The 22,279-nt window shown below is 43.5% G+C and overlaps 1 protein-coding gene across 2 annotated transcripts in view; it reads left to right on the top strand.

The window, feature by feature from the left end:
• Positions 1-22,279, top strand: part of GAS7 (growth arrest specific 7) — a 236,213-nt gene that overhangs the window by 174,839 nt on the left and 39,095 nt on the right. For both annotated transcript variants that reach the window (XM_060252647.1, XM_060252648.1), the window contains exon 5: positions 15,176-15,229. In XM_060252647.1, the coding sequence (XP_060108630.1) occupies positions 15,176-15,229 (54 nt within the window). The remainder of the gene's footprint in view (positions 1-15,175; positions 15,230-22,279) is intronic.

The following is a 22,279-nucleotide window of genomic DNA, read 5'->3' as shown; positions in this document are numbered from 1 at the left end:
GATTCTCAAGTCCTTACAGATGACATATGGAGGTCCTGAGAGACTGTGGCTTTGTCATCAACATGCAGAGGACCACTCTGTTTCCAGCCCAGGTGATTGTTCAGCTTGGGGTTCAGATCAACATTGTTTGGGATGGAGTGTTTGTCAAGCCCGGGTATTTTGATATAAGATGACTGAACAAGTGTCAGGCCAATACTCTGGTTCTTCTCCATTATTTACAACTTAGCAACCACTTACGCCTTATCATCTGGCAAAGAATGTTTATGTTACTGGGAAAAGCATGCTATGTCTGAAGAGTGTACTCCCTAAATTTCACAGGCTCCTTATAAGTTCGCGACGTAGTGTGAGAATGCTTTTGTAGTGTAAAATGTAGTTACTGCTGTATCCTTTCAACTTTAGATTTTAATGAAGCACCTTTTTGTAATGGTTTATGATACCCTATATAGAACCATGTAACCTCTGGTATCTCAGTATTTCCAAGGGCCATGTTCCTTGGGATACCTTTGAATTCCTAAATAAACCAGTCTATTTGAAACAAAACAAAGAACTTCATTATTGGGAATCTCAAGGATTGACATTTTGGAAAAACTCCCACCTGGGGACTTAACCAAATTTAGAGACTTTTTAACGCCATGGCAGAGAAGGACCCTGATAATGGAGAAGCCCTCAACAGGCCGGAGACACCGGTTGACAAGGATTCAAGAACTGGAGCAATCCCAAGTCCGCCCCCGTGGCACGTACTCGACGCATGGAGGCTCTACTTCCAAAACTTCAGAAATATACTTCTTCTTTACTTCAATATGATATAAATGTATCCAGACCTTTGTTTTTTCTCCAAGTTAATCTTATTTTAGTCCTGGAGTGATAGATAAAGATCTTTACCTTTAAAGATCGTGATCCTTTCAAAGCACCGTCCTCTTCCAAAGTAGATATTAATTAGTCCCAAAGAAGCTTTGGCTCATGATGAATTTAAGTCGATTTAATGACCCCAGATGTCCTCTGTAGACGTTGGAATACAATTCTTCCCTGGAGACTCTTCAAAGTCAAAAAGGAACCCCACCAGGATTCGTGGTCAGCCAAAGTAAATCCCCTCAGAATTTTATATGCATGTCTTGGCCATCTCCTTGCCTAGAAGATGTAGGCAGCAGGCGTTAGAATCACCTTCTCTGCCCAGAACAGAGGTTCTGGTCTGCTCCGTTATGAGAAGCACGTCAATCCTCCATGACACCAAGCTGGAAGCCCTCATCTTTCCTACTTCTATACAGTTCTTCCATCAGGATATCATGCTTAAATATTCAAGAATATTTCTGTTTCAACATACTATATACTATATAACTATTAACTATTATAAAACGATACTTTTGAAGCATATATCTCATTATTTGAGACGCTAGCTTGTTTCTTTCCAAAAACCCAGTTTCTAAGTACTTTATCCGATATTATCAGTTGTTTCTTGAGCACCCACTCTGGGAGTACCTGAAACAGATACATCAAGTTTGGTATTACAAACATTTTAATTGCTTTCATTTTTCCTAATATACTCATATACTTGTCCTTCCATTGAATTAAAGTTTCTTCTATTCTTTTCCAAACTATTTTATAATTTAATGTCATTAACTTCTTAACATTCCTTGTTATAATTACCCCTAGTCAACTTTTTAACTTCTAATTCCATGCCTGTTAACGTTGCTATTTCTTTTTGTTTCCTTATATCTACTTTACTGAACATTATTTCTGATTTCTCAATATTTACTCCCAATCCTGAACATTCTTTAAAATCTTCCAAAATTATTATTAATTCTTTCATAGCCTCTAGGGGGTTCTCTAAAACTAATAATATATCATCTGCAAATAAATTCAGTTTAATTTCCTCCTTCCCTACCTTCTATCCCTGTATTCTACTACTGTTCCTAATTCTATCAGCCAGAGGTTCCATAGCCATGACAAAAAGCATTGGTGATAGGGGGCAACCTTGCTTAACCCCCCTCTGAATCATAACTTCCTGATAGAGTGTGCTGGAATATGTCCCGTAGGGCACTCTGGTCAGCCCAGCCTCAGCTAGAGTTCTAATGAAGACAGACTCACAGACAGCCAGTTCAACAGATATATTAGGGTTCAGGCAATAAGCATAAGTCAAGTACAGTCCAATTGACAGGTCACTCACATTCAGTCCAGCCAGTTCAAAGGTACAATAATCACAGTCCAGAAGAATAGTCATTTAACTGTCCATCAATCCAAATCATTCATCAATCCAACAGTATAACACGCCACTCTCCTCCAAGTTCTCCCAACTCTCCACAATAGGTAGTAGTGTGGCTACTGCTGTTATACCCCCACCAGCCAATCCCATTGCTCACTTGGCTAATGAGTTTCACATGTTTCTCACATGCTTCTACTTACACCTGTATAGTTGGAGTTACATAATCGTTTACCCAGTATTAAGAAGCCTTAAAGCGACATATACTGTCACTTCCTTAGTATGTACTTCATTTATTTTAACCACTGCTTTCCCATTCTTATATATTTCTCTTATTGCATTCACAAACTGTCCCTCAAAACCAAATTTATGTAACACTTTAGACATATATTCATGATTTAAAGTATCAAAAACTTTATATACATCCAATTTTAATAATATACAACCAGTTTTTTTCTTATTATTCCCATGGTATAAAGCATTTATCACATTTCTGCTAGGATGCCCTATGTACCTCTTTCACGAATCCATATTGGTCTTCTCCTGTTAACTTTGGTAATACATTCTTTAATCTGTTTTCTAGGACCTTTGCAAAAAAATTATAATCTTGGTTTGCCAAACTTATTGGTCTATAAGAATTTGGATCTCTGGGGGACTTCCGGGGCAGGAAAATGCCGAGCTGAGCTGCTTCTCATAAAGGGAGCAGGCTGGAACTTCTGTTCGGGGTAGTGGAAGGCAAATTAATGCCTACTGCCTACTTTTCTCAGTCAGAGATTAGTCCAAGATATGCACAAAAAAACTTTGAGGAGATTTACCTTGGCTAAAAGGGAGTCCTGGGTGGGGGCTCCTTTGAGGCTTTGAGGGGTCTCCGGAGAAGAGTTGCATTTTCATCATCTGCAGAAGTCTCCAGAGTCATTTATTTGACATAAGCTCGACAGAATCTTAACCTTCTTGAACATTACTAAACATCTAAAGCTACAGAAGACCAGTGTGGATCTGGATAACTTGCAGAAAAGGTACAGATTACTATCTTTCATTCTGGGACTATTTAAAGTTAAACAGAATAAATCCAGAAGGTGGGAAATGGAAATCTAGAAAGCTTGGAAGAAGAAGGGATGAAGAGGTGAAATTTGGACTTTTTAAATTTAAAAGACAGTACTAAAAAGTGAGAAGGAATTTATTATTTGGTCTACTTGTGATTTTGAAAAAAGAGCACCATCATCACAGACCTGCAGCATATATAATCAACACAGGAAGTACGTCAAATATCATGAGATCTCTCTAACAGCAAAAACGGGATTTGGTGGGAAGTAAAGCAAGAAGCATTAGATGAAAAGCCTACTCTAGGACTATAATACCATAGAAAAACATTGGCGGCCATTGCAAGGGGGTTAAAATTAAAATAACATTTTTAAGGTGTTTGGGACATTAATAATTGTTGGAAACAATTGTGGTGATGAAAAAATAAATACTATTGGATATTATTATTAATAATGGATTTTAGAAGCTTTTAAAGGAAAAAAGAATTTTTTTAAAGGGAATAGAAAGTCGTGACCGCCATTTTAAAAGAAATAAAAACTTTAAAAATTAATATCACAGCCTAGGAGGCTCTGAGGATGGTGAAATTAGGCTTGTTGGAAAAAGCAAGCTCTAATCTTTTGAATCTGATAGTCAAATTTTAAATTGGTGAGAGTAAAATTTTCGATGTTTTTAAATGTCAGAGCATAAGCAAACCCGTACAAGGGCTACTTCTCTGGAGAAAATGCAGGAACAATTAGAGGCAATGGAGGCTAGAATGATGAAAGGTATGAAAGAGATGATAACTGCCTCTAAGAAAGAAATTATAGAAGAGATTAAAAAAGATATTGCGGATCTCAGAAATGAGACTGAGGAAACATCCAAGAAAGTGCAGGAGATAGAAGGGAGAATGAAAGTATATGATTCCACCTTCTTGAAAATACAAGAAAAAGTGGCAATCCATGTCTGCAAATTGATGGGAGACTCAGATACGTCTGAGAGGAGTACCTGAAAAGGAGGAAAGTGACTTGAAAGAATATATAATAAAAATAATTGCAGAATTTTTGGAGGAAGATCCAGAAGAGACTAAAAATATGTATGACTATATGTATAGAGTGAATTCATCCTATGCCAAAAAAAATAATCTACCAAGAGATGTGGTCATAAGATACATGACAAAGGAAATGTTGGGAAAGATTATGAACAAAAATTTTGAAAAGACACTGATAATGGGAGGTAGTAGAGTAAGAATCATGAAGGAGTTACCAAGGCAAGTGATAAATGACAGAAGAACATACAAAAAACTGACAGAGAAATTACGGGAAAACAAAATGAGGTATAGATGGATAATACCTGAATGTTTGAGCTTTGAACTTCAGGGAAAAGAATAACAATTACAAATGAACAGGAACTGCGTAGATTTTATGAAGAACATAAAGAATTTGCATCATGATGGATTACAAATTATTATCTTGGAATGTAAATGGACTAAATTCACCACAAAAAAGAAGGGCAACATGTCATTGGATTAAAAAGCAAAATTGTAATATAGTTTGTCTACAAGAAGTACATATAAAACAGAAGGATTATAAATTTTTATGGAATAAACAATTGGGATTTATTCCCTGGCTAAGCAGAAGAAAAGGGGAGTGATTTTCTATGTTAAACAGGAATTGGATCCGAAATTAGTACTTAAAGATAAAAATCGAAGATTTATAGCAGTAGAAATAAATTTGAATGGGAAAAAAACATTGTTATTGGGATTGTACGCTCCAAATGGAGCGAAGGATGTATTTTTTAAGGATGTTACACAACAACTTGTTGAATTGACATATGATCAAATTTTGATAATGGGGGACTTTAATGGAACAATTCAGATTGCATTGGATAGATCTGGACAAAAAAAAATAATAAGGAAAATTGCCAAAATCCTTTTTTGAATTGGTTAAACAAGAAAATCTGGAAGATATATGGAGGAAATTTAATCCTGAAGTACGGGACTATACCTTTTTTCAGCAAGACGTAATTCTTTTTATAGAATTGACATGTTGTGGGGCACTAAAGATTTGGACCTTATAACAAAGAAAATTGAGATTTTACCTAAAATAGGAACTGATCATAACCCAATAATGTGGATTACAAATTCATTGAAAAAATCAAGAAGATGGAGATTAAATGAAGATTTGCTACAGAATAAAGAAATAGTGATATCTCTAGAAAACGAAACCAAAGCTTTCTTATTCCAGACAGTGTGGGATGCCTATAAAGCAGTAATGAGAGGAATATTGATAACATTGAACAATAAATATAAGAGGGCAACAGATAAACAGATGTTGGACATTCAAAATGAAATAAAGAAAAAAGAAAGTGAGTTAAGGAAAAGGCCAGGGAAAAAGAAAATTATGAGGGAGATTACAATATTGCAAACACAAATGAGACATTTATTAAATAAAGAATTGGAATGGAATTTGAAAAAAATTACAGCAAAAGTCTTTTGAGGGTGCAAATAAACCTGGAAAGTACCTGGCCTGGCAATTAAAAAAAAGAGAGAGAAAGTAAAATTATTAATAAGATTGTGGCTGATGGAAGAGAGATAGTGGATCAAGAAGGAATAGAGATTTTTTTTAAATATTATGCTAAACTATTTAAGGGTGTTAAAATAAAGAAAGAAAAGATGGAACTGTATTTACAAAATATTAAAATAGCACCCTTAACAAAAAATATGGAAAAAGTTTTGAATGCGCCAATTGAAAGATTAGAGATTGAAGCTGCGATCAATGCAACGAAAATTGGAAAGGCACCTGGGCCAGATGGATATACAGCTCTTTAAGTTCTTTAAAACCTTTAAAGAGGAATTAATACCAAAACTCCAAAAAGTGATGAACAGGATAAGATTAAAAGGTAAAATACCAAATACATGGAGGGAAGCAGTGATTTCGTTAATTCCAAAAGAAGATAGAGATGTCACGAATGTAAAAAATTATAGACTGATTTCATTATTGAATAATGACTATAAAATATACGCAAGAATACTGGCAGAATGACTTAAGCAATATTTGATAAACTTTATAAAGGAAGATCAAGCAGGGTTTCTCCCCAAAAGACAAATAAGAGACAATATTAGGACTGTTGTAAATATTGTAGAATATTATGAAAGACATCCAGAAAAAGAAGTAGCATTATTTTTTGTGGATGCAGAGAAAGCATTTGATAATCTAAACTGGGACTTTATGTTTGCTGTTATGGAGAAAATGGAGTTGGGTGAAGACTTTATAAGGATGATAAAAGCAATATATACTGAACAACGTGCAAGGCTATGTATAAATGCAGACCTTACAGAAGATATGATAATTAGTAAAAATACAAGACAAGGATGTCCACTCTCTCCACTGTTGTTTATAATGACACTTGAATTTTTGCTGATGCAAATTCAAGAAGACAAAGAAATAGGATTAAAAAAAGGATTTACTTATAAATATAGAGCATTTGCAGATGATATAATGTTTATAAATGAAAATCCCACTCAAGTAACACCTTTGCTGTTAGCTAAAATACAAGAATACAGAGAACTGGTGGGATTTTATATAAATAAAAAAAAATCAAAAATTTTATGTAAGAATATGCAAGTAAGTAAACAAAAGGAGTTACAAAAGCTAACGGGTTGTGAAGTTACCTCGAAGGTAAAATATTTGGGTGTGGAGATAGCAATGAAGATTATTGATTTGTTTAAAAATAATTATGAGAAGCTATGGCGTAAAATGGATCAAGGCATGATAAAATGGAATAAACTTAATTTGTCATTACTGGGAAGAATAGCTGCAATTAAAATTAAAATTTTACCAAGAATAATGTATTTATTTCAAACTATTCCAATTGTGAAGGATAGCAAACAGTTTAACAGATGGCAGAGGAAGATCTCAGAATTTGTGTGGGCTGGGAAGAAACCAAGGATCAAAATGAAAATTTTAACAGATGCAAAAGAGACAGGAGGATTCCAATTACCAGATTTAAAACTATATCATGAAGCAGTCTGCTTAGTGTGGATAAAAGAATGGGTGACGCTACTAAACAGAAAACTTTTGGGGTTGGAAGGTCATGGAAATAAATTCGGCTGGCATGCTTATATGTACTATGGAAAGAAAAAGATGGATGTTTTTTTCTCTCACCATTATATAAGAAATAATTTGTTGAATACGTGGATGAAATATAAGAAATATGGTGATGAGAGAAAACCGTTATGGATAGTGCCAGCAGAAGTGATAAAAATAACTGCTGAAGTTGGTGAAGAAAAGTGGTTGTCATATAATCAGCTATTAAAAATACAAGGCAGTAAAATAGAGCTGAAAACTTCGAAAGAGTTGAATAATAAATATGACTGGTTTCAAATGCAACAAATAAAGAGTTTGGTGGAAAAAGACATTAAAACTGAAGGAATAAGAAAAGAGCAAACAGAAATGGAAATAGTTCTGCTTGGAGATAATGAAAAATTAATTTCAAAACTATATAAACTGCCTTTGAAATTGTCTACAGAAGATGAAGTAGTGAAATCTCAAATGATTAAGTCGGCAATTAATGTAAATAAAGAAATACAGATGGAAACTTGGGAATATCTTTGGAAGAATTCTATAAAGTTTTCAACATGTCATAGTATCGAAATTCTTTTGCCAGTGATGTTTAACATCTATATGCACTCTTTTGCCCAGATTGCCCGAGGGCTGGGCTGTCACCAACAGGCAGATGACACCCAGCTCTATCTGTTAATGGACCCTCATCTAAACTCTGCCCTGGGTCACATGACCTTGGCTTTAGAAGCTGTTGCTGGATGGTTACAGCAAAATCACCTGAAGCTTAATCTAGCTAAAACAGAGGTCCTGTACGTGGGCTGGGGGGGATTAGGATCAAGCATCCGGCTTCCAACCCTGCATGGTGCACCTCTTGTGCTGGCCCAGAAGGTGAAGACCCTGGGAGTGACGCTGGATGCCTCACTTTCAATAGAGGCACAGGTCACAGTGGTCGCTCTGTCTGCCTTCTATTATCTCCACCAGGCTAGGCAACTACTGCCCTTCCTATTATTCCAAGACCTGGCTAAAGTGATCCAATCAACAGTCACTTCCAGATTGGATTACTCTAACTTGCTCTACTCAGGCTTACCCTTGAGACTGATCCAGAAGCTCCAGCAGGTACAGAATTCAGTGGCTCAGCTGTTGATAACAGTATCTATCCAGGCATGCATCCTTCCAGCATTGCGGCAACTGCACTGGCTGCCAGTTGAGTACCGGATCCGTTTCAAGGTCTTAGTTCTGACATTTAAAGCCTTACGTGGCCTGGGACCAACATATTTACGGGGCTGCCTCTCCCCCTTAGTAAACAACACCTACTAACCATACCTGGCCTGAAGGACGTCCAACTTTTGGGAGAAGCATCACCTTCTCCTGGACTTTGCATCCAGATTGCACCACTGCTAATAATTAATGTGTGGATGGGCTTGGCAGCAGGAATTACTGGAAAAAATGGCTTCTTGAGAGACTTGCCCTTCAGGTAGTTTCCCAGCTTTTTCTCAGATTGAGAAGGCAGTTGATTGATAAGGTTCTGCCCCTACAAGTAGTTCACAGTGACATGGGCACAAACTAATGAGTGAATAGGTGAGGGGGGTGGCTTCCCTCACTTTGCTCCCTGAATCACACTAATTAAGGTTTCTAATGTTTCTTTTGTAGTATACAGATATTTCACTTGCTTTGACCACTTGCCTTACAGGCACTTCCTTCAAACATCTGCCTTGTCTCCTATTTCTCAGTGTTGGTAGTACTCTGGATGAAACTGTAGCAAGTTTAGGATTGCTGTTTAGGTTTTTGGTTTGGAGGGGTTTCACAGGCTACTGGAGGGCAAGACCAATAGGCAGGTTCTGTTACCTCAGAATTTATATTTTGGTCATTAAAGGTCATATTCATAATTGCCTGCTTCATGAAATGATGAGTAAAAGGTCAGACGTGGGAAGCAACTTCAGACCGTTTTCGCGCACAGCTTACCACGTGGTCACGTTCCTGTTCTCTCCGCAGCGTCTGTCAGATTTCCCATTATCTGCGCCAGAGTTACAGGAAGTGCCGTGGCTTTTGCGTAGCAAACGTAAACTGGGTTTTACCAGTTTACGTTTGCTACGCAAAAGCAGCGGCACTTCCTGTATCCGGTGCAGATAATGGGAAATCCAACGGACGCTGCGAAGAGAACAAGAACGTGACCCCGTGGTAAGCTGTGTGTGAAAACGGCCTGATGCAAGCTTAAGGTACGTGTTCTTGGGTCAGCCATAGCTCTGGCAGAGGTTGTCCTTGAAAGGACAGCTGCTGTGAGAGCCCTCTCCAGCCCCACCCACCTCACAGGGTGTCTGTTGTGGGGGAGGAAGGTACAGGAGATTGTGAACCACTCTGAGACTCTTTGGAGTGGAAAGCGGGATATAAATCCAATATCTTCACCTACCTCACAGGGTGTCTGTTGTGGGGGAGGAAGGGAAAGGAGATTGTAGGCCGCTCTGAGACTCTTCGGAGTGGAGGGCGGGATATAAATCCAATATCTTCATCTACCTCACAGGGTGTCTGTTGTGGGGGAGGAAGGGAAAGGAGTTTGTGAGCCGCTCTGAGACTATTCGGAGTGGAGGGCGGGATATAAATCCAATATCTTCATTTACCTCACAGGGTGTCTGTTGTGGGGGAGGAAGGGAAAGGAGATGGTGAGCCGCTCTGAGACTCTTCGGAGTGGAGGGTGAGATATAAATCCAATATCATCTTCTTCTTCTTTTATGTTAAACGTGGAGACTGCATGATACAGCTTCGTATGACACATGGAGCTGGGTACCCAAAGAATGCAGTATTCTCTCCTAATATGATAGAAGGAAAACCATCCAGGGAATTTAAGATGTAGTTGAACAAAGTTAAGTAGCAAGACTTAACCATGCTCAGGTAGTTGAGGTTTGCTGCTGAACGTAGCAGTTCCATTAATATGAAAGTGCACTGCATGAAGGAGAAACAGGAAGAATTCTGCTCAATATTTCATTTAGAGATAAGGCTTCATAGGGGAACCACAAAAAAAAAGTATTTTTTAAGAGAATGATTAGAGATTAGAGTTCCTGATTACATGGTTTTCACTCCTGGAAGTAGCAGATGATTTTTGTTTTATTGCTGGACCAGTGGTAAGCTGTTGTGTGTCTGGTGTAGACTGTTCAGAATAGAATCATAGAGTTGGAAGAGACCTCCATCAAACCCCCTGCACAATGCATGAAATTCACAACTATTTTATCCAAGTAGTTGCCCAAGTGGCACTGTGTGATCAGGGAAGCACCCCAATACCTATTGGGGCCCCATATTTGCACCTGAACCAGAGATCCTACGAAACATGCCTAATGAAAACACTCTGCTTAGTCCTGGAAACTTGCCCAGGCTTATCTAAAGGGTCTATGCAAAAGGTTGCAAAACAGAGTCCTCAAAGCTAATTCCAGTCTCCTGCCTTTCCATCCCTCCTACAATGGATTGTCTGAAACAATGGGTTCTCCCAGGTAAGTATCTTCATTTCTAAAGGTGTCTGGCAACATCAGTCTAATGCTCTCTTGTTTCCAGTATCCCTTCCTGACACCTTTTGTGTTTTGTTGTTGTTCATTCGCACAGTCAAGTCCGACTCTTTGCAACCCCATGGACCAAGTCATGTCAGGCTTGTTTTTGTTTTTTTAAAGGTAAAGGTAGTCCCTGTGCAAGCACCAGTCGTTTCCGACTCTGGGGTGACATTACTTTCACAATGTTTTCACAACAGACTTTTTATGGGGTGGTTTGCCGTTGCCTTCCCCAGTCATCTACACTTTCCCTCCAGCAAGCTGGGTACTCATTTTACCATCCTTGGAAGGATGGAAGGCTGAGTCAACCTGGAGCCGGCTATCTGAATCAGCTTCCGCTGGGATCGAACTCAGGTCATGAGCAGAGGGCTCCGACTGCAGTACTGCAGCTTTACCACTCTGCGCCACGGGGCTTGTTACCCTGTGCTAATGTGCAAACCTATTCCCACAAGCTTCCTCTCCCTCCTGCCTCGTTCCCCAGAGTACCAAAGTGTAAAATTAGTCTCAGATATTAAATCAGTATGGTTCTTCCTGACAACCATTAAGAGCCATTCTCACCTTCTTGTTTTAAACTGGGAATCTATTCAGAATACCCAGGAGAGCCTATCTATGATCATTAACTTGATCATATTCCAGAAGTGGGTCTCCACCCCTCCGAAGACTGTGTGAACTGAGAGCAAACCACATGACCACATGCAATCTGTGGGCACCATATACAAGTTGTACCCCCATTACTCTAAGTAATGAGCTTCTTTGACATGACACACTGGCCGTGCATGTGCCCATCTCCATTTTTCTCTACACAGACTTCTGCACATCTGGACAGGTAATATTACTTCTGTAATTTTCCCTCAAAATATCTATTTTTAACTCCTAATTTCCTAGTCTCTTGATTGTGTGATTTAGATTGCTTATGCGTGATTGTATTCCTGCATATTTTTTCTAAGTAAATATTTTAAACTATTTTAAATCTGGAATCTTCTTTTTGATACTGGGTCTCCGTATTATTGTTGGAAGGAACCCTGCTCCAAAATAGCTCTTCCTAAGTCTACCTCTTGCTAATACCTCCATAAAAAGAGGAGTCAGCCAGCGTTTCTGGTAACACAACCCTCCATGATCCCTGATCAAACTGACCTGGAGAAAATTACTTCCTGACCCCAAAGTAGCAATCAGCATTTCCCTGGGCATGTAAGAAAGGACCATAAGAACTGAGCACTGATGCAACCCTTGCTGCCCTCCCTTTAATGATCTGCCTAAGTTCAAAGAATCTACATTGTTGTCAGATGGCCATCTAGCCTCTGTTTAAAGCCTCCAAAGAAGGAGTACCCACCACCTCCCGAGGAAGCCTGTTCTACTAAGGAACTGCTCTATCTGTCAGGAAGTTCTTCCTAAAGTTTAGCCAAAAACTCTTCTGATTTAATTTCAACCTGTTGGCTCTGGTCCGAGGTTCTGGGGCAACAGAAACAGTTCTGCACCATCTTCTAACTGACAGCCCTTCAAGTACTTGAAGATGGTGATCATATCACCTCTCAGTCATCTCCTTTCCAGGCTAAACATAACCAGCTCCTTCAACCTTTCCTCATAGGACTTGCTCTTCAGACCCTTTACCATCTTTGTTACCCTCCTCTGGACATGTTTGTATTCTTCTTAAACAATCTGGAATGTTATCAAAGATTTCAGGTTTTCATGGCTGGTAACATCATTAGGGTTTGTAGAATCTTTCGGGATCAAGTGCCGTGTTCTACTGGAGAAAGTTTTCCTTCCAGACGTTTCGTTCTCAGCTGTGGAGAACATCCTCAGTGGCGTTGCAGCCGGAGCAGGCGCTCAGACCTTCTTGGTTGCTGTGCATTGAGTGGGGAAAGAACCCTTGAGTTGGAAAGAACCCTGCTCCAAAATAGCTCTTCCTAAGTCTACCTCTTGCTAATACCTCCATAAAAAGAGGAGTCAGCCAACGTTTCTGGTAACACAACCCTCCATGATCCCACTCAATGCACAGCAGCCAAGAAGGTCTGAGCGCCTGCTCCGGCTGCAACGCCACTGAGGATGTTCTCCGCAGCTGAGAACAAAACGTCTGGAAGGAAAACTTTCTCCAGTAGAACACGGCACTTGATCCCGAAAGATTCTACAAACCCTAATCTGGAAAGTGTCCAGAGGAGAGCAACTAATGCTTACAATTGAAATTTCTGTTTATCTGTGGAAGTGTGTGTGTACATGAAAGCTCTTAACATGAATAAAACTTTCTTGGTCTTAAAGGTGCCACTGGATTTTAAAACCATTTTCCCGCACAGCTTACCTCGGAGTGACGTCCCTCTTCACCACGCAGCGTCTGCTTGGATTTCCCACCATCTGCTCCGCAGAAGCAGGAAGAGCCACAGCTTTTGCGTTGCTAACGTAAACTGGGTTTTAGCGATTTACATTTGCGACGCAGAAGCCCCGGCACTTCCTGCTTCTGCAGAGCAGATGGGGGGAAATCCGAGCAGATGCTGCATGGTGAAGAGGGATGTCACTCCGAGGTAAGCTGTGTGGGAAAACGGTTTAACTTAGTTTTGTTGCATCAGACCAACACAGCTGCCCACCAGGATCAAACAATACATACAACAAAGAAAACAAACCTTGCCCCATTGGGGTGATATGAAAACATCTTATGAAATAAGGTCTAATTTTAGATTCTACAAGAGGCTACTTTGAGGGGGAAATTAAAAATGGAGATATGTTATCGACTGGTGCTTGCACGGGACTGTGGCTGATTAAGATCGGCACTTTAGGCCAACTCAGAGACGCCTCTGAACTTGGCCCAAAAAATCCCTCTGCGCGCAAACATCTGCCGGGCGTCCCCATCCCGCACTCACCCTGTCCTTCCGACCGCTCCACCTGGCTCAAAAAGCTATCGTGGGGAAGTGGTAGCAAATATTTGAGCCGGTGGTCAGTCTTTGGATTGCCGTCTGGACAGGGAAGGGCGCATGGAAGGCGACTTGGCAGTCTGACGCTGCCAGGCCACCCCAAGCTGTTCTGGTTTTTTTAAATTGAAACCTATCAGAGCGCTGGTGCGCTTATGCGCACCAACGCTCCCCCCCCCCCCCCGGGAAAACAAAGGAATCCGCTTCCAGATCACCTTCCCATGTGGTGACACCCAGCTGCCTCATGGACTGGATGCCAGTGTCATGCAGGTGAGCATGGGGAGGCTCCGGGATGGATCTTTTTGCGCTGCCCAATTCGAGACGCCTCCCAGCCGCCCCAGAATACCCGTCTGTTCTGAGCCTACCTTTACCTTTTTAATGAATTTTCTAGAGGGTGGATAGCGAGAGATGCATGCTATGGTTTCAAGTTAAAGTACCACAAATATAGGCTGTATCATTGGAGGAGATCCTTAATGAAGGAACAAACTGTCTAGTAGCACGTGTTGCCTAAAGGAAGTGTCTTACCCTGTGGATTAGTGTGAGACTTTGGATATTCATTTGTATGTTTAATAAGGCCAAAGATGGTTTCCGTATGTGGAATTTTTCCAAGAAAAGATAGCTGGCCTCTATTCTTGAAGTACCTTTTATTGCTTTATTCGCTGCTATGCAATATGGTATGCATACATCTTGGAGCGCTGTGAGATGCATCGTGATGAGAACTATAGACTCCTCAAAAAAATCATACTACAGTGAAAGATGCAGTAGAAAATGTTCCATCTGGCTGTTACTTCACAGTAGCAACAGGCAAGAGACAATAACCGCTGAGTTTATACACTTAGAGCAGGTGTAAAACCTTGCTAAAATACTGCATGCTATGGTTTTTGGCTTAGGTTATTCCATTGCTGTCATTCTGATACAGATGTCTGTTTGCATTCCATTCCATAATTTTGGAGATGGAGTTGGAAGGGAGCCTTGGGGACACCTGCAGTGTGTTATCAACATTACTGCAGAGAGCGAATGTATAAGGAACTTACTTCTTGCTGCTTATGTCCAGGGCGTTCAGTAGGATATGTCTCAGTGTAATCTAAATCTACAGCCAAGGAAACTTATGTGTACAACACTAAATGTAGAAATGGAGTTTTCAGTAACTATGTAGCTGAAGGGTTAATTCCTAAGCTAGGCACTGATTGGAAGAGGAGGTGTCACCATGTTTCGGTTGAATTATCTTGCTGTACGTAGCTCGTGTGCTGCTTCGTGAGCACCGTGCAGGAGCCTCCTGTGCAAGAGTTCAGCTGTCAGCCCTCCTTCCCATGTCACTTCTGGATATGGGAAGAAACTAAGCTAGCAGGCAAAGCAAAAGAAGAAGTCCCTCCGACCTGACGTGCATGCAGCACTGAATCGCCCCTCAAGATACACACCATGTCGCATGTGGAGTGCAGTTTCGATGATGCCTCTTGCCTCTCTCCTCAGAGTCCTGGGTCCCCATCACCTACTCGAAAGCAAAATAAGGAGACCACCTTCACGGTAAGCAGAATCTCACTATGATTATCGCTATCCTGGTTGCCATGGTGATCCAGCCAGCAGAAGTAGCATTGCAGGGCAGAGGAGCGAGGGAGGGAGGGGGGAGTCCAAATGCAGGGGTCTGCCTCATGTTTTCCAGATGTAAACATGATGTTTGCGTTCTACAGCAATAGCTACCATGAAGCCATTTTTAAAAGGCTAAAGCTAGCAAAGAGCTATTAACAGACAGGCAGGAAAGAAATGTTAGAATGTGAGAGAGGGCAGGAGGTACTTCTTTCTCCTACGTTTTTTTTTTTTTTAATTACACTTGCAGCAATGTTTCCTTTTGTTCAAGTTGCTTCTGTATAGCTGAAGCAATGAAAAGTGAGTGGAATCGTTTTAAGAATGGAGCGATCCGGTAAGCGGTGTGCACAATTATAAAAAGTTGATACCAAGGCTTTCTAAAACATCCCTTGGAATGTTTGGTTTCCTTTGTAGAATTGCCTCATGATTAAAGAGGAAAACTGTTCCCTAATAATAATTTTGAAAAGCTGCCCCACGAAGTTGGCTTTGGCTGAAGTCACTAAAATGTTAGTTCTCTCTCAGTTGGAGAGGATGAGATATAAGGATTTAGAAGTCTGGCAGACCTCTTGATTCTTTCATTAAACCTCAGTTTATCCCTCCCCATCATTATTGCTCAGAAACTTGGCCTGGTTAGGTCGGTCATCCAGGCCTTATAGTTAACCAAATATTTGATTACAGTGTTTTAAGAAAGAGGAAACATTTCCTTGTGGAAGTGTGCGGTTTGCTTTTTTGCTAGCTACGGCTATGGAAAGGAATCTGTTGCAACAACATACCTCAGCATCAACTGGAATACAGGGGGGGGGGGGCATCAAGGGACTCTAAGGTGATGAAGTGACAATTAATATGTGCTCTTTCTGTGACAGGATTTATGCTTGGTGTTTCATTCCATTTGGGGTCCCCCCCGCCGGTTTGATGTGTCATTTGAGTGTCTTCAGTGTTTTGCTCTTGGTTCTTGATCAGAACCTTTATTGTAGTAATGAATGCAGGAACTGGGTTTCGTGTTTCACTGTGGAATTATGAACTCTATCCATAAGGCCCTCTATTATTGCTTATGGTGAGCTAAAAGAGAAATAAAGCGGGAGCCCCAAATCTCTCAAAGGGCTTTTGACTCTCGGTCAACTCTCTTCACTCCCTAATTCATTCTTTCAGCATGTAAACAACTCCTAAGTTGAAGTGAGCTCAGGAGCTGTTAGCTCAGAACAACTGATTGTGTAAGGACCCAGCTGAGAGGGGAACCCAGTTCATTCAGAGGTAGCCAATGAAACAGAAGCAGAAGCCCTGTCAATTTCCAGCATTTTCAGGATACTGTCCAATAATAGAATAAAAGGTCAAATAAGTTCAGTTTGTCTTAGGTGCATTTACATTACAGCTGAACGAAACATGACTTCGTTTCATGGCAATGCCAGAAAAGTTGGCAATGCTGGAGTAATACACAGCTGTGGTTACTGGGCTATGCGCTTGAGTAGCTGTACCACTATTTAACCTCTTCAGGGGTCTGTGTTGATGACGTCATTACTTCTCATGGGATGCCGCTGACCCAAGTAGGAAGCGGATTCCGATGTAGTGACCCAACTTTGCAAAGTGATTTTTGACACAGCCATATTGCTGATGTCAGTACAATTTAATTATCCCTTCAAGACTTGGAAAGAACAGTTTTTCAGTACCATAAACAGTTTCAATCTCACCCACTATTTATTTATTGAGTGAGTGGATTTTTATTCCACCCTACCCCGTGAACGGGCTCAGGGCAAATCCCAACAGGTGCATGGTACAGTAGTTAAAATCAATAATTCATTAATTAAGAGAGCCAGTTTGGTGTAGTGGTTAACTGTGCGGACTCTTATCTGGGAGAACCGGGTTTGCTTCCCCACTCCTCCACTTGCAGCTGCTGGAATGGCCTTGGGTCAGCCATAGCTCTGGCAGAGGTTGTCCTTGAAGGGGCAGCTGCTGTGAGAGTCCTCTCCAGCCCCACCCACCTCACAGGGTGTCTGTTGTGCGGGAGGAAGGTAAAGGAGATTGTGAGCTGCTCTGAGTGGAGGGCGGGATATAAATCCAATATCTTCTTCTTCTTAAAACTATCTAATTTTGGAGCAGGAGACATTAATTACTGGTTCCAGGAAAAAAGCTCACAGAAAAAACCCCACAGACATAAATGTTCACAGGAAAAAAGCCCACATGGAAAAATGCCCATGCAAAAAAATGCCCACATGGAATATTACCATGTAAAGCACCATAGACATTTAGAATTGTGGATAATCATTCACCTCCATTTATGAGAATGAACAGGTATTATCTGTATTTTATGTTGTTACTTTAGGATCAAAATTTGTGTTGTGATTTTTATTAAGTATAATTAGGTAATGTTTTTGCTAAGTTGTTTGTATATTTGATGGACTCCAAAGGGACCTGGCTTGCCAAATGGCTGACACATGGGTGTAGGAGAGGTAGGAGGTGGCCTGGGGTGTCACCTCACCTACAGGGCACCACTAGGTGTCCCCACCCCCCACCCTGCAGCTCTCAGCTTCCCAGATCACAGAACCAAGAAGCTGAGAGTGGCTGGAGGTGTTGGTGAGGCTCTTCTCCAAGCCCAGCTTCCCTTGCAAAGGAAGCCAGGCTCAGTGAGCAGCGCCTGACTGCTCTCGCCTTAACAAGCAGGGCACGTTCTTCCTCTCCAAGCTCGGCTTCCCTTGCAAGGCGCCCCATCTGTGACCCGGGAAGGTGAGAGCTGTGGGATGGGATGAGTGAGGTGTCACAGACCCAGGAAGTGAGAGTGGCTGGAGGTGTTGGTGAGGATGCCCCCTGACTGCTCGCGCCTTAACAAGCAGGGCACGTTCTTCCTCTCAAAACTCGGCTTCCCTTGCAAGGTGCCCCGTCTGTGACCCCGGAAGGTGAGAGCTGTGGGATGGGATGGGTGAGGTGTCACAGACCCAGGAAGTGAGAGTGGCTGGAGGTGTTGGTGAGGATGCCCCCTGACTGCTCGCGCCTTAACAAGCAGGGCACGTTCTTCCTCTCCAAGCTCAGCTTCCCTTGCAAGGTGCCCCGTCTGTGACCCGGGAAGGTGAGAGCTGTGGGATGGGATGGGTGAAGTGTCACAGACCCAGGAAGTGAGAGTGGCTGGAGGTGTTGGTGAGGATGCCCCCTGACTGCTCGCGCCTTAACAAGCAGGGCGCGTTCTTCCTCTCCAAGCTCGGCTTCCCTTGCAAGGTGCCCCGTCTGTGACCCGGGAAGGTGAGAGCTGTGGGATGGGATGGGTGAGGTGTCACAGACCCGGGAAGCTGAGAGTAGCTGGAGGTGTTGGTGAGGCTGCCCCCACCCGGCTGCTCTTGCCTTGACTAGTGGGGCGCATTCTTCTTCTCCGATCTCGGCTTCCCTTTCAAGCTTGGAGGAGGAGAAGGCGCCCCGCTTGCTGCTCTCACCTAAAGGGGGCGGGGCAGGCACACTCTTCTCCTCTGAATTCAAAGAAGAAGAATGAGCCCTGCTGGTCTGCTCTCACTTTCAAGGGGAGAGCAGCTGAGCGGGGCATGCTGTCCTCCAAGCCAAGCTTCCCTTGCAAGGGAAGCCAAGCTTGGAGGAGAATGCCTGTGAGTGCACTCTCAGAAGTGCTCCAGAACTGCCCTAAGAAGGGCAGTTTCTCATTGCTTCCAGAAGCGAGGGTGCGGGTCACCCACAGCCCTCCCTGCACTCCCTGCCATGCCACTGTGCCTGCTCTCCCCCGGGATGCAGCGGCGGGGCAGGCATGGGTGAGGGGCATGGGGGCAGGTGCTGACCTTGGGTGCCCAGGGCTCAAGAGCTGGACTTGGCCTTGCCACAAACTAACACAGCCTGCTTGTGCATTAGCCAGTGTTAGTTTGTAGCAAGCCTAGAACTGGGCTCCTTGCAAAGGAAGCCAAGCTTGGAGAAGAAGAACGCGCCCTGCTCATCAAGGTGATAGCCAGGCAGGGTTCACTGTCCTCCGAGCCTGGCTTCCCTTGTAAGGGAAGCCAGGCTCAGAGAAGGGTTTCACCAACACGCCATCCATCCACTCTCAGCTTCCTGGGTGATCCAGGAAGTCGAGAGCTGCAGAATGGGGGGTGGGTGAGGTGGCATCCCAGGCTGCCTCCTACCTATCCTACTCCCATGTGTCAGCTGTTTGGCAAGCCAGGTCCCTCTGCAGTCCATCAAATATACAAAGCAAAAATATTATTTAGTTATATACTGTGAGCATAAGTAAGGCTACTCCCTCCCTTACTCCAAAGAAGGATGACCTGTATTCTTCTTTTACTTCTCTGTTGCACAATGCAGGACATTAAACTTTTATTGGAAAAAAAAACCCAAATCAATCTGGAATGCAACTGTGCTCTGCAGGCATCTCTTCCTTTTCCAGCAAAGGGTGCTCTTGGCACTTGGTTGGGTCTCCTGCTGAAAGATTTGTGGCTTCCGCACAGGAGAGGGATTTTGTAGTTTCCCTGTTGGTGGTATGCTGCAGATAAAGTGTAGCAGCTACAGGACTTCTACATGGCAGGTTTGCCTGCCCTAGTATCCCAAAAGTGGCCACTCCACTCCCTAAGGCCACTAGGTCCTTTTCAATTTTTTTTTTAAAAAAAACATTTACTTACTTACCGTATTTTTCGCACCATAAGGCGCTCCGGAGGATAGGACGCACCTTCCTCCTGGGGGGCGATCCACTGCCTCTGCCTCCGATCCGGCGCTTCCCCCGCGCCTGCCTGCCTGGCTCCATCTTCTTCAGGCAAGTGCTGGGATCGCTCCACGTGGCCCCACCGCAAACCCAGCGCTTCGCAAGCGCCGGCTGCGGAGGGGGCAGCGTGCTTCCTCCTTGCCTGTGTGCCTAGCTTCAGCTGTGATGTTTAAAGCAAGCGCTGGGATCGCTCCCTCCGCCCTCCGATCCCAGCGCTTGCTTTAAACATCACAGCTGAAGCCAGGCACACAGGCAAGGAGGAAGCACGCTGCCCTCTCCACAGCCGGCGCTCACAAAGCGCTGGGTTTGCGGAGGGGGCGGGTGCTTCCTCCTTGCCTGTGTGCCTAGCTTCAGCTGTGATGTTTAAAGCAAGCGCTGGGATCGCTCCCTCCGCCCTCCGATCCCAGCGCTTGCTTTAAACATCACAGCTGAAGCCAGGCACACAGGCAAGGAGGAAGCACGCTGCCCTCTCCACAGCCGGCTCTCGCAAAGCGCTGGGTTTGCGGAGGGGGCGGGTGCTTCCTCCTTGCCTGTGTGCTAGCTTCAGCTGTGATGCTTTAAAGCAAGCGAGGAGGGAGCGATCCCAGCGCTTGCTTTAAGCATCAGAGGTGAAGCCAGGCACACAGGCAAGGAGGAAGCACGCTGCCCTCTCCACAGCCGGCGCTTGCGAAGCCCTGGGTTTGCGGTGGGGTCACGTGGAGCGATTCCAGCGCTTGTCTGAAGAAGATGGAGCCAGGCAGGCAGGCACGGGGGAAGCGCCGGATCGGAGGAAGAGGCAGCGGATCACCCCCCCCGGAAGGTACGTACCTTCGGACCATAAGACGCACACACTTTTCCCCCCACTTTTTTTTGGGGGGGGTGCGTCTTATGGTCCGGAAAATACGGTATTTATTTATTTATCTATTTATTTTATACCCTGCCCTGTCTCCCTAATGGGCTCCAGACGACTTACAACAAAAAAACCTCCATCAAACAATAAAAACAGTCAAACAATGAGTGATGCAATAAACTCATGCCTCTTGTCAGGCAGAGGTAGGCCCCTCCCAAAGCTCCAGTTTCCAAATCATATCCAGCAGGGCATGGGAAAACAGGACATGAACAGGGGAGGCCAGAAGAACCGATTGTCCACTGCCTGGTGAAACAGCTGCTTTACAGGCACTGCAGAACTGTAGTCCTGCCGTCCTGCAGAGCCCTGATCTCAAGTGGGTGCCCGTTCCATCATGTTGGGGAAAGGGCCGAAAAAGGCCTTGCCCTGGTTGAGGCTAAGCGGACATCCCTCAGACTGGGGACCACGAGGAGGTGCTAGTTGGAAGAGTGTGAAGCTCCCCAGAGTTCATGTGGGGAAAGGCAGTCCTGCAGGTATGATAGTCCCAGGCTGCAAAGGGCTTTAAAGGTCCAGACCATAACCTTGAATCGGATGCGGTACTCAGACAGCAGACAGCACAGTTGGTGTGCCGATGCCAGCAGGCATGCTGCCGCATTCTGCACTAGCTGCAATTTCCAGATCCGGTTCGAGGGTAGCCCCTCATAGAGCAAGTTAAAGTAATCCAACCTGGAAGTGACCATTGCATGAATCACTGGAACTAAGCCCCAGCGGGGAGATAGGGAACCAATTGCCTGATTAGCCAAAGATGATGAAAGGCCGATCCGCAATTGAAGTGACCTGGGCATCCATGGAGACGGAGGAATCCAGCATCACTCTGAGTCCCTTTACCCTTGGCCCTGGCCCCAGTGGTGCCCCCCTGAAGACCAGGAGCCTGATTCCTGACCCCAGTCTCCCAGGGAGGGACGGTGGCTCAGTGGTAGAGCATCTGCTTGGGAAGCAGAAGGTCCCAGGTTCAATCCCCAGCATCTCCAAAAAAGGGTCCAGGCAAATAGGTGTGAAAAACCTCAGCTTGAGACCCTGGAGAGCAGGGGAGGGACGGTGGCTCAGTGGTAGAGCATCTGCTTGGGGAGTATCTGCTTGGGAAGCAGAAGGTCCCAGGTTCAATCCCTGGCATCTCCAAAAAAGGGTCCAGGCAAACAGGTGTGAAAAACCTCAGCTTGAGACCCTGGAGAGCCGCTGCCAGTCTGAGAAGACAAGACTGACTTCGATGGACCGAGGGTCTGATTCAGTAGAAGGCAGCTTCATATGTTCATATGTTCAACTCAGGTACAGGACTTCTGTCTTCACTGGATTCAGTGGCTGTAGAATATTATATTGAGATACCCTTCTCATTATGGGTGTAGCAGGTACTCTGAATTCCCAGCTTTCATTTTTCTTTTAAAAAGTAAACCTCTAGTGCAAAGGTGGCAAAACTGTGGCTTGTGAGCCT

This window comes from Heteronotia binoei, chromosome 13, assembly GCF_032191835.1.
Source record: "Heteronotia binoei isolate CCM8104 ecotype False Entrance Well chromosome 13, APGP_CSIRO_Hbin_v1, whole genome shotgun sequence".
In the NCBI taxonomy this organism is placed as follows: domain Eukaryota; kingdom Metazoa; phylum Chordata; class Lepidosauria; order Squamata; family Gekkonidae; genus Heteronotia; species Heteronotia binoei.
This window is presented reverse-complemented; position numbering and strand designations above follow the sequence as displayed.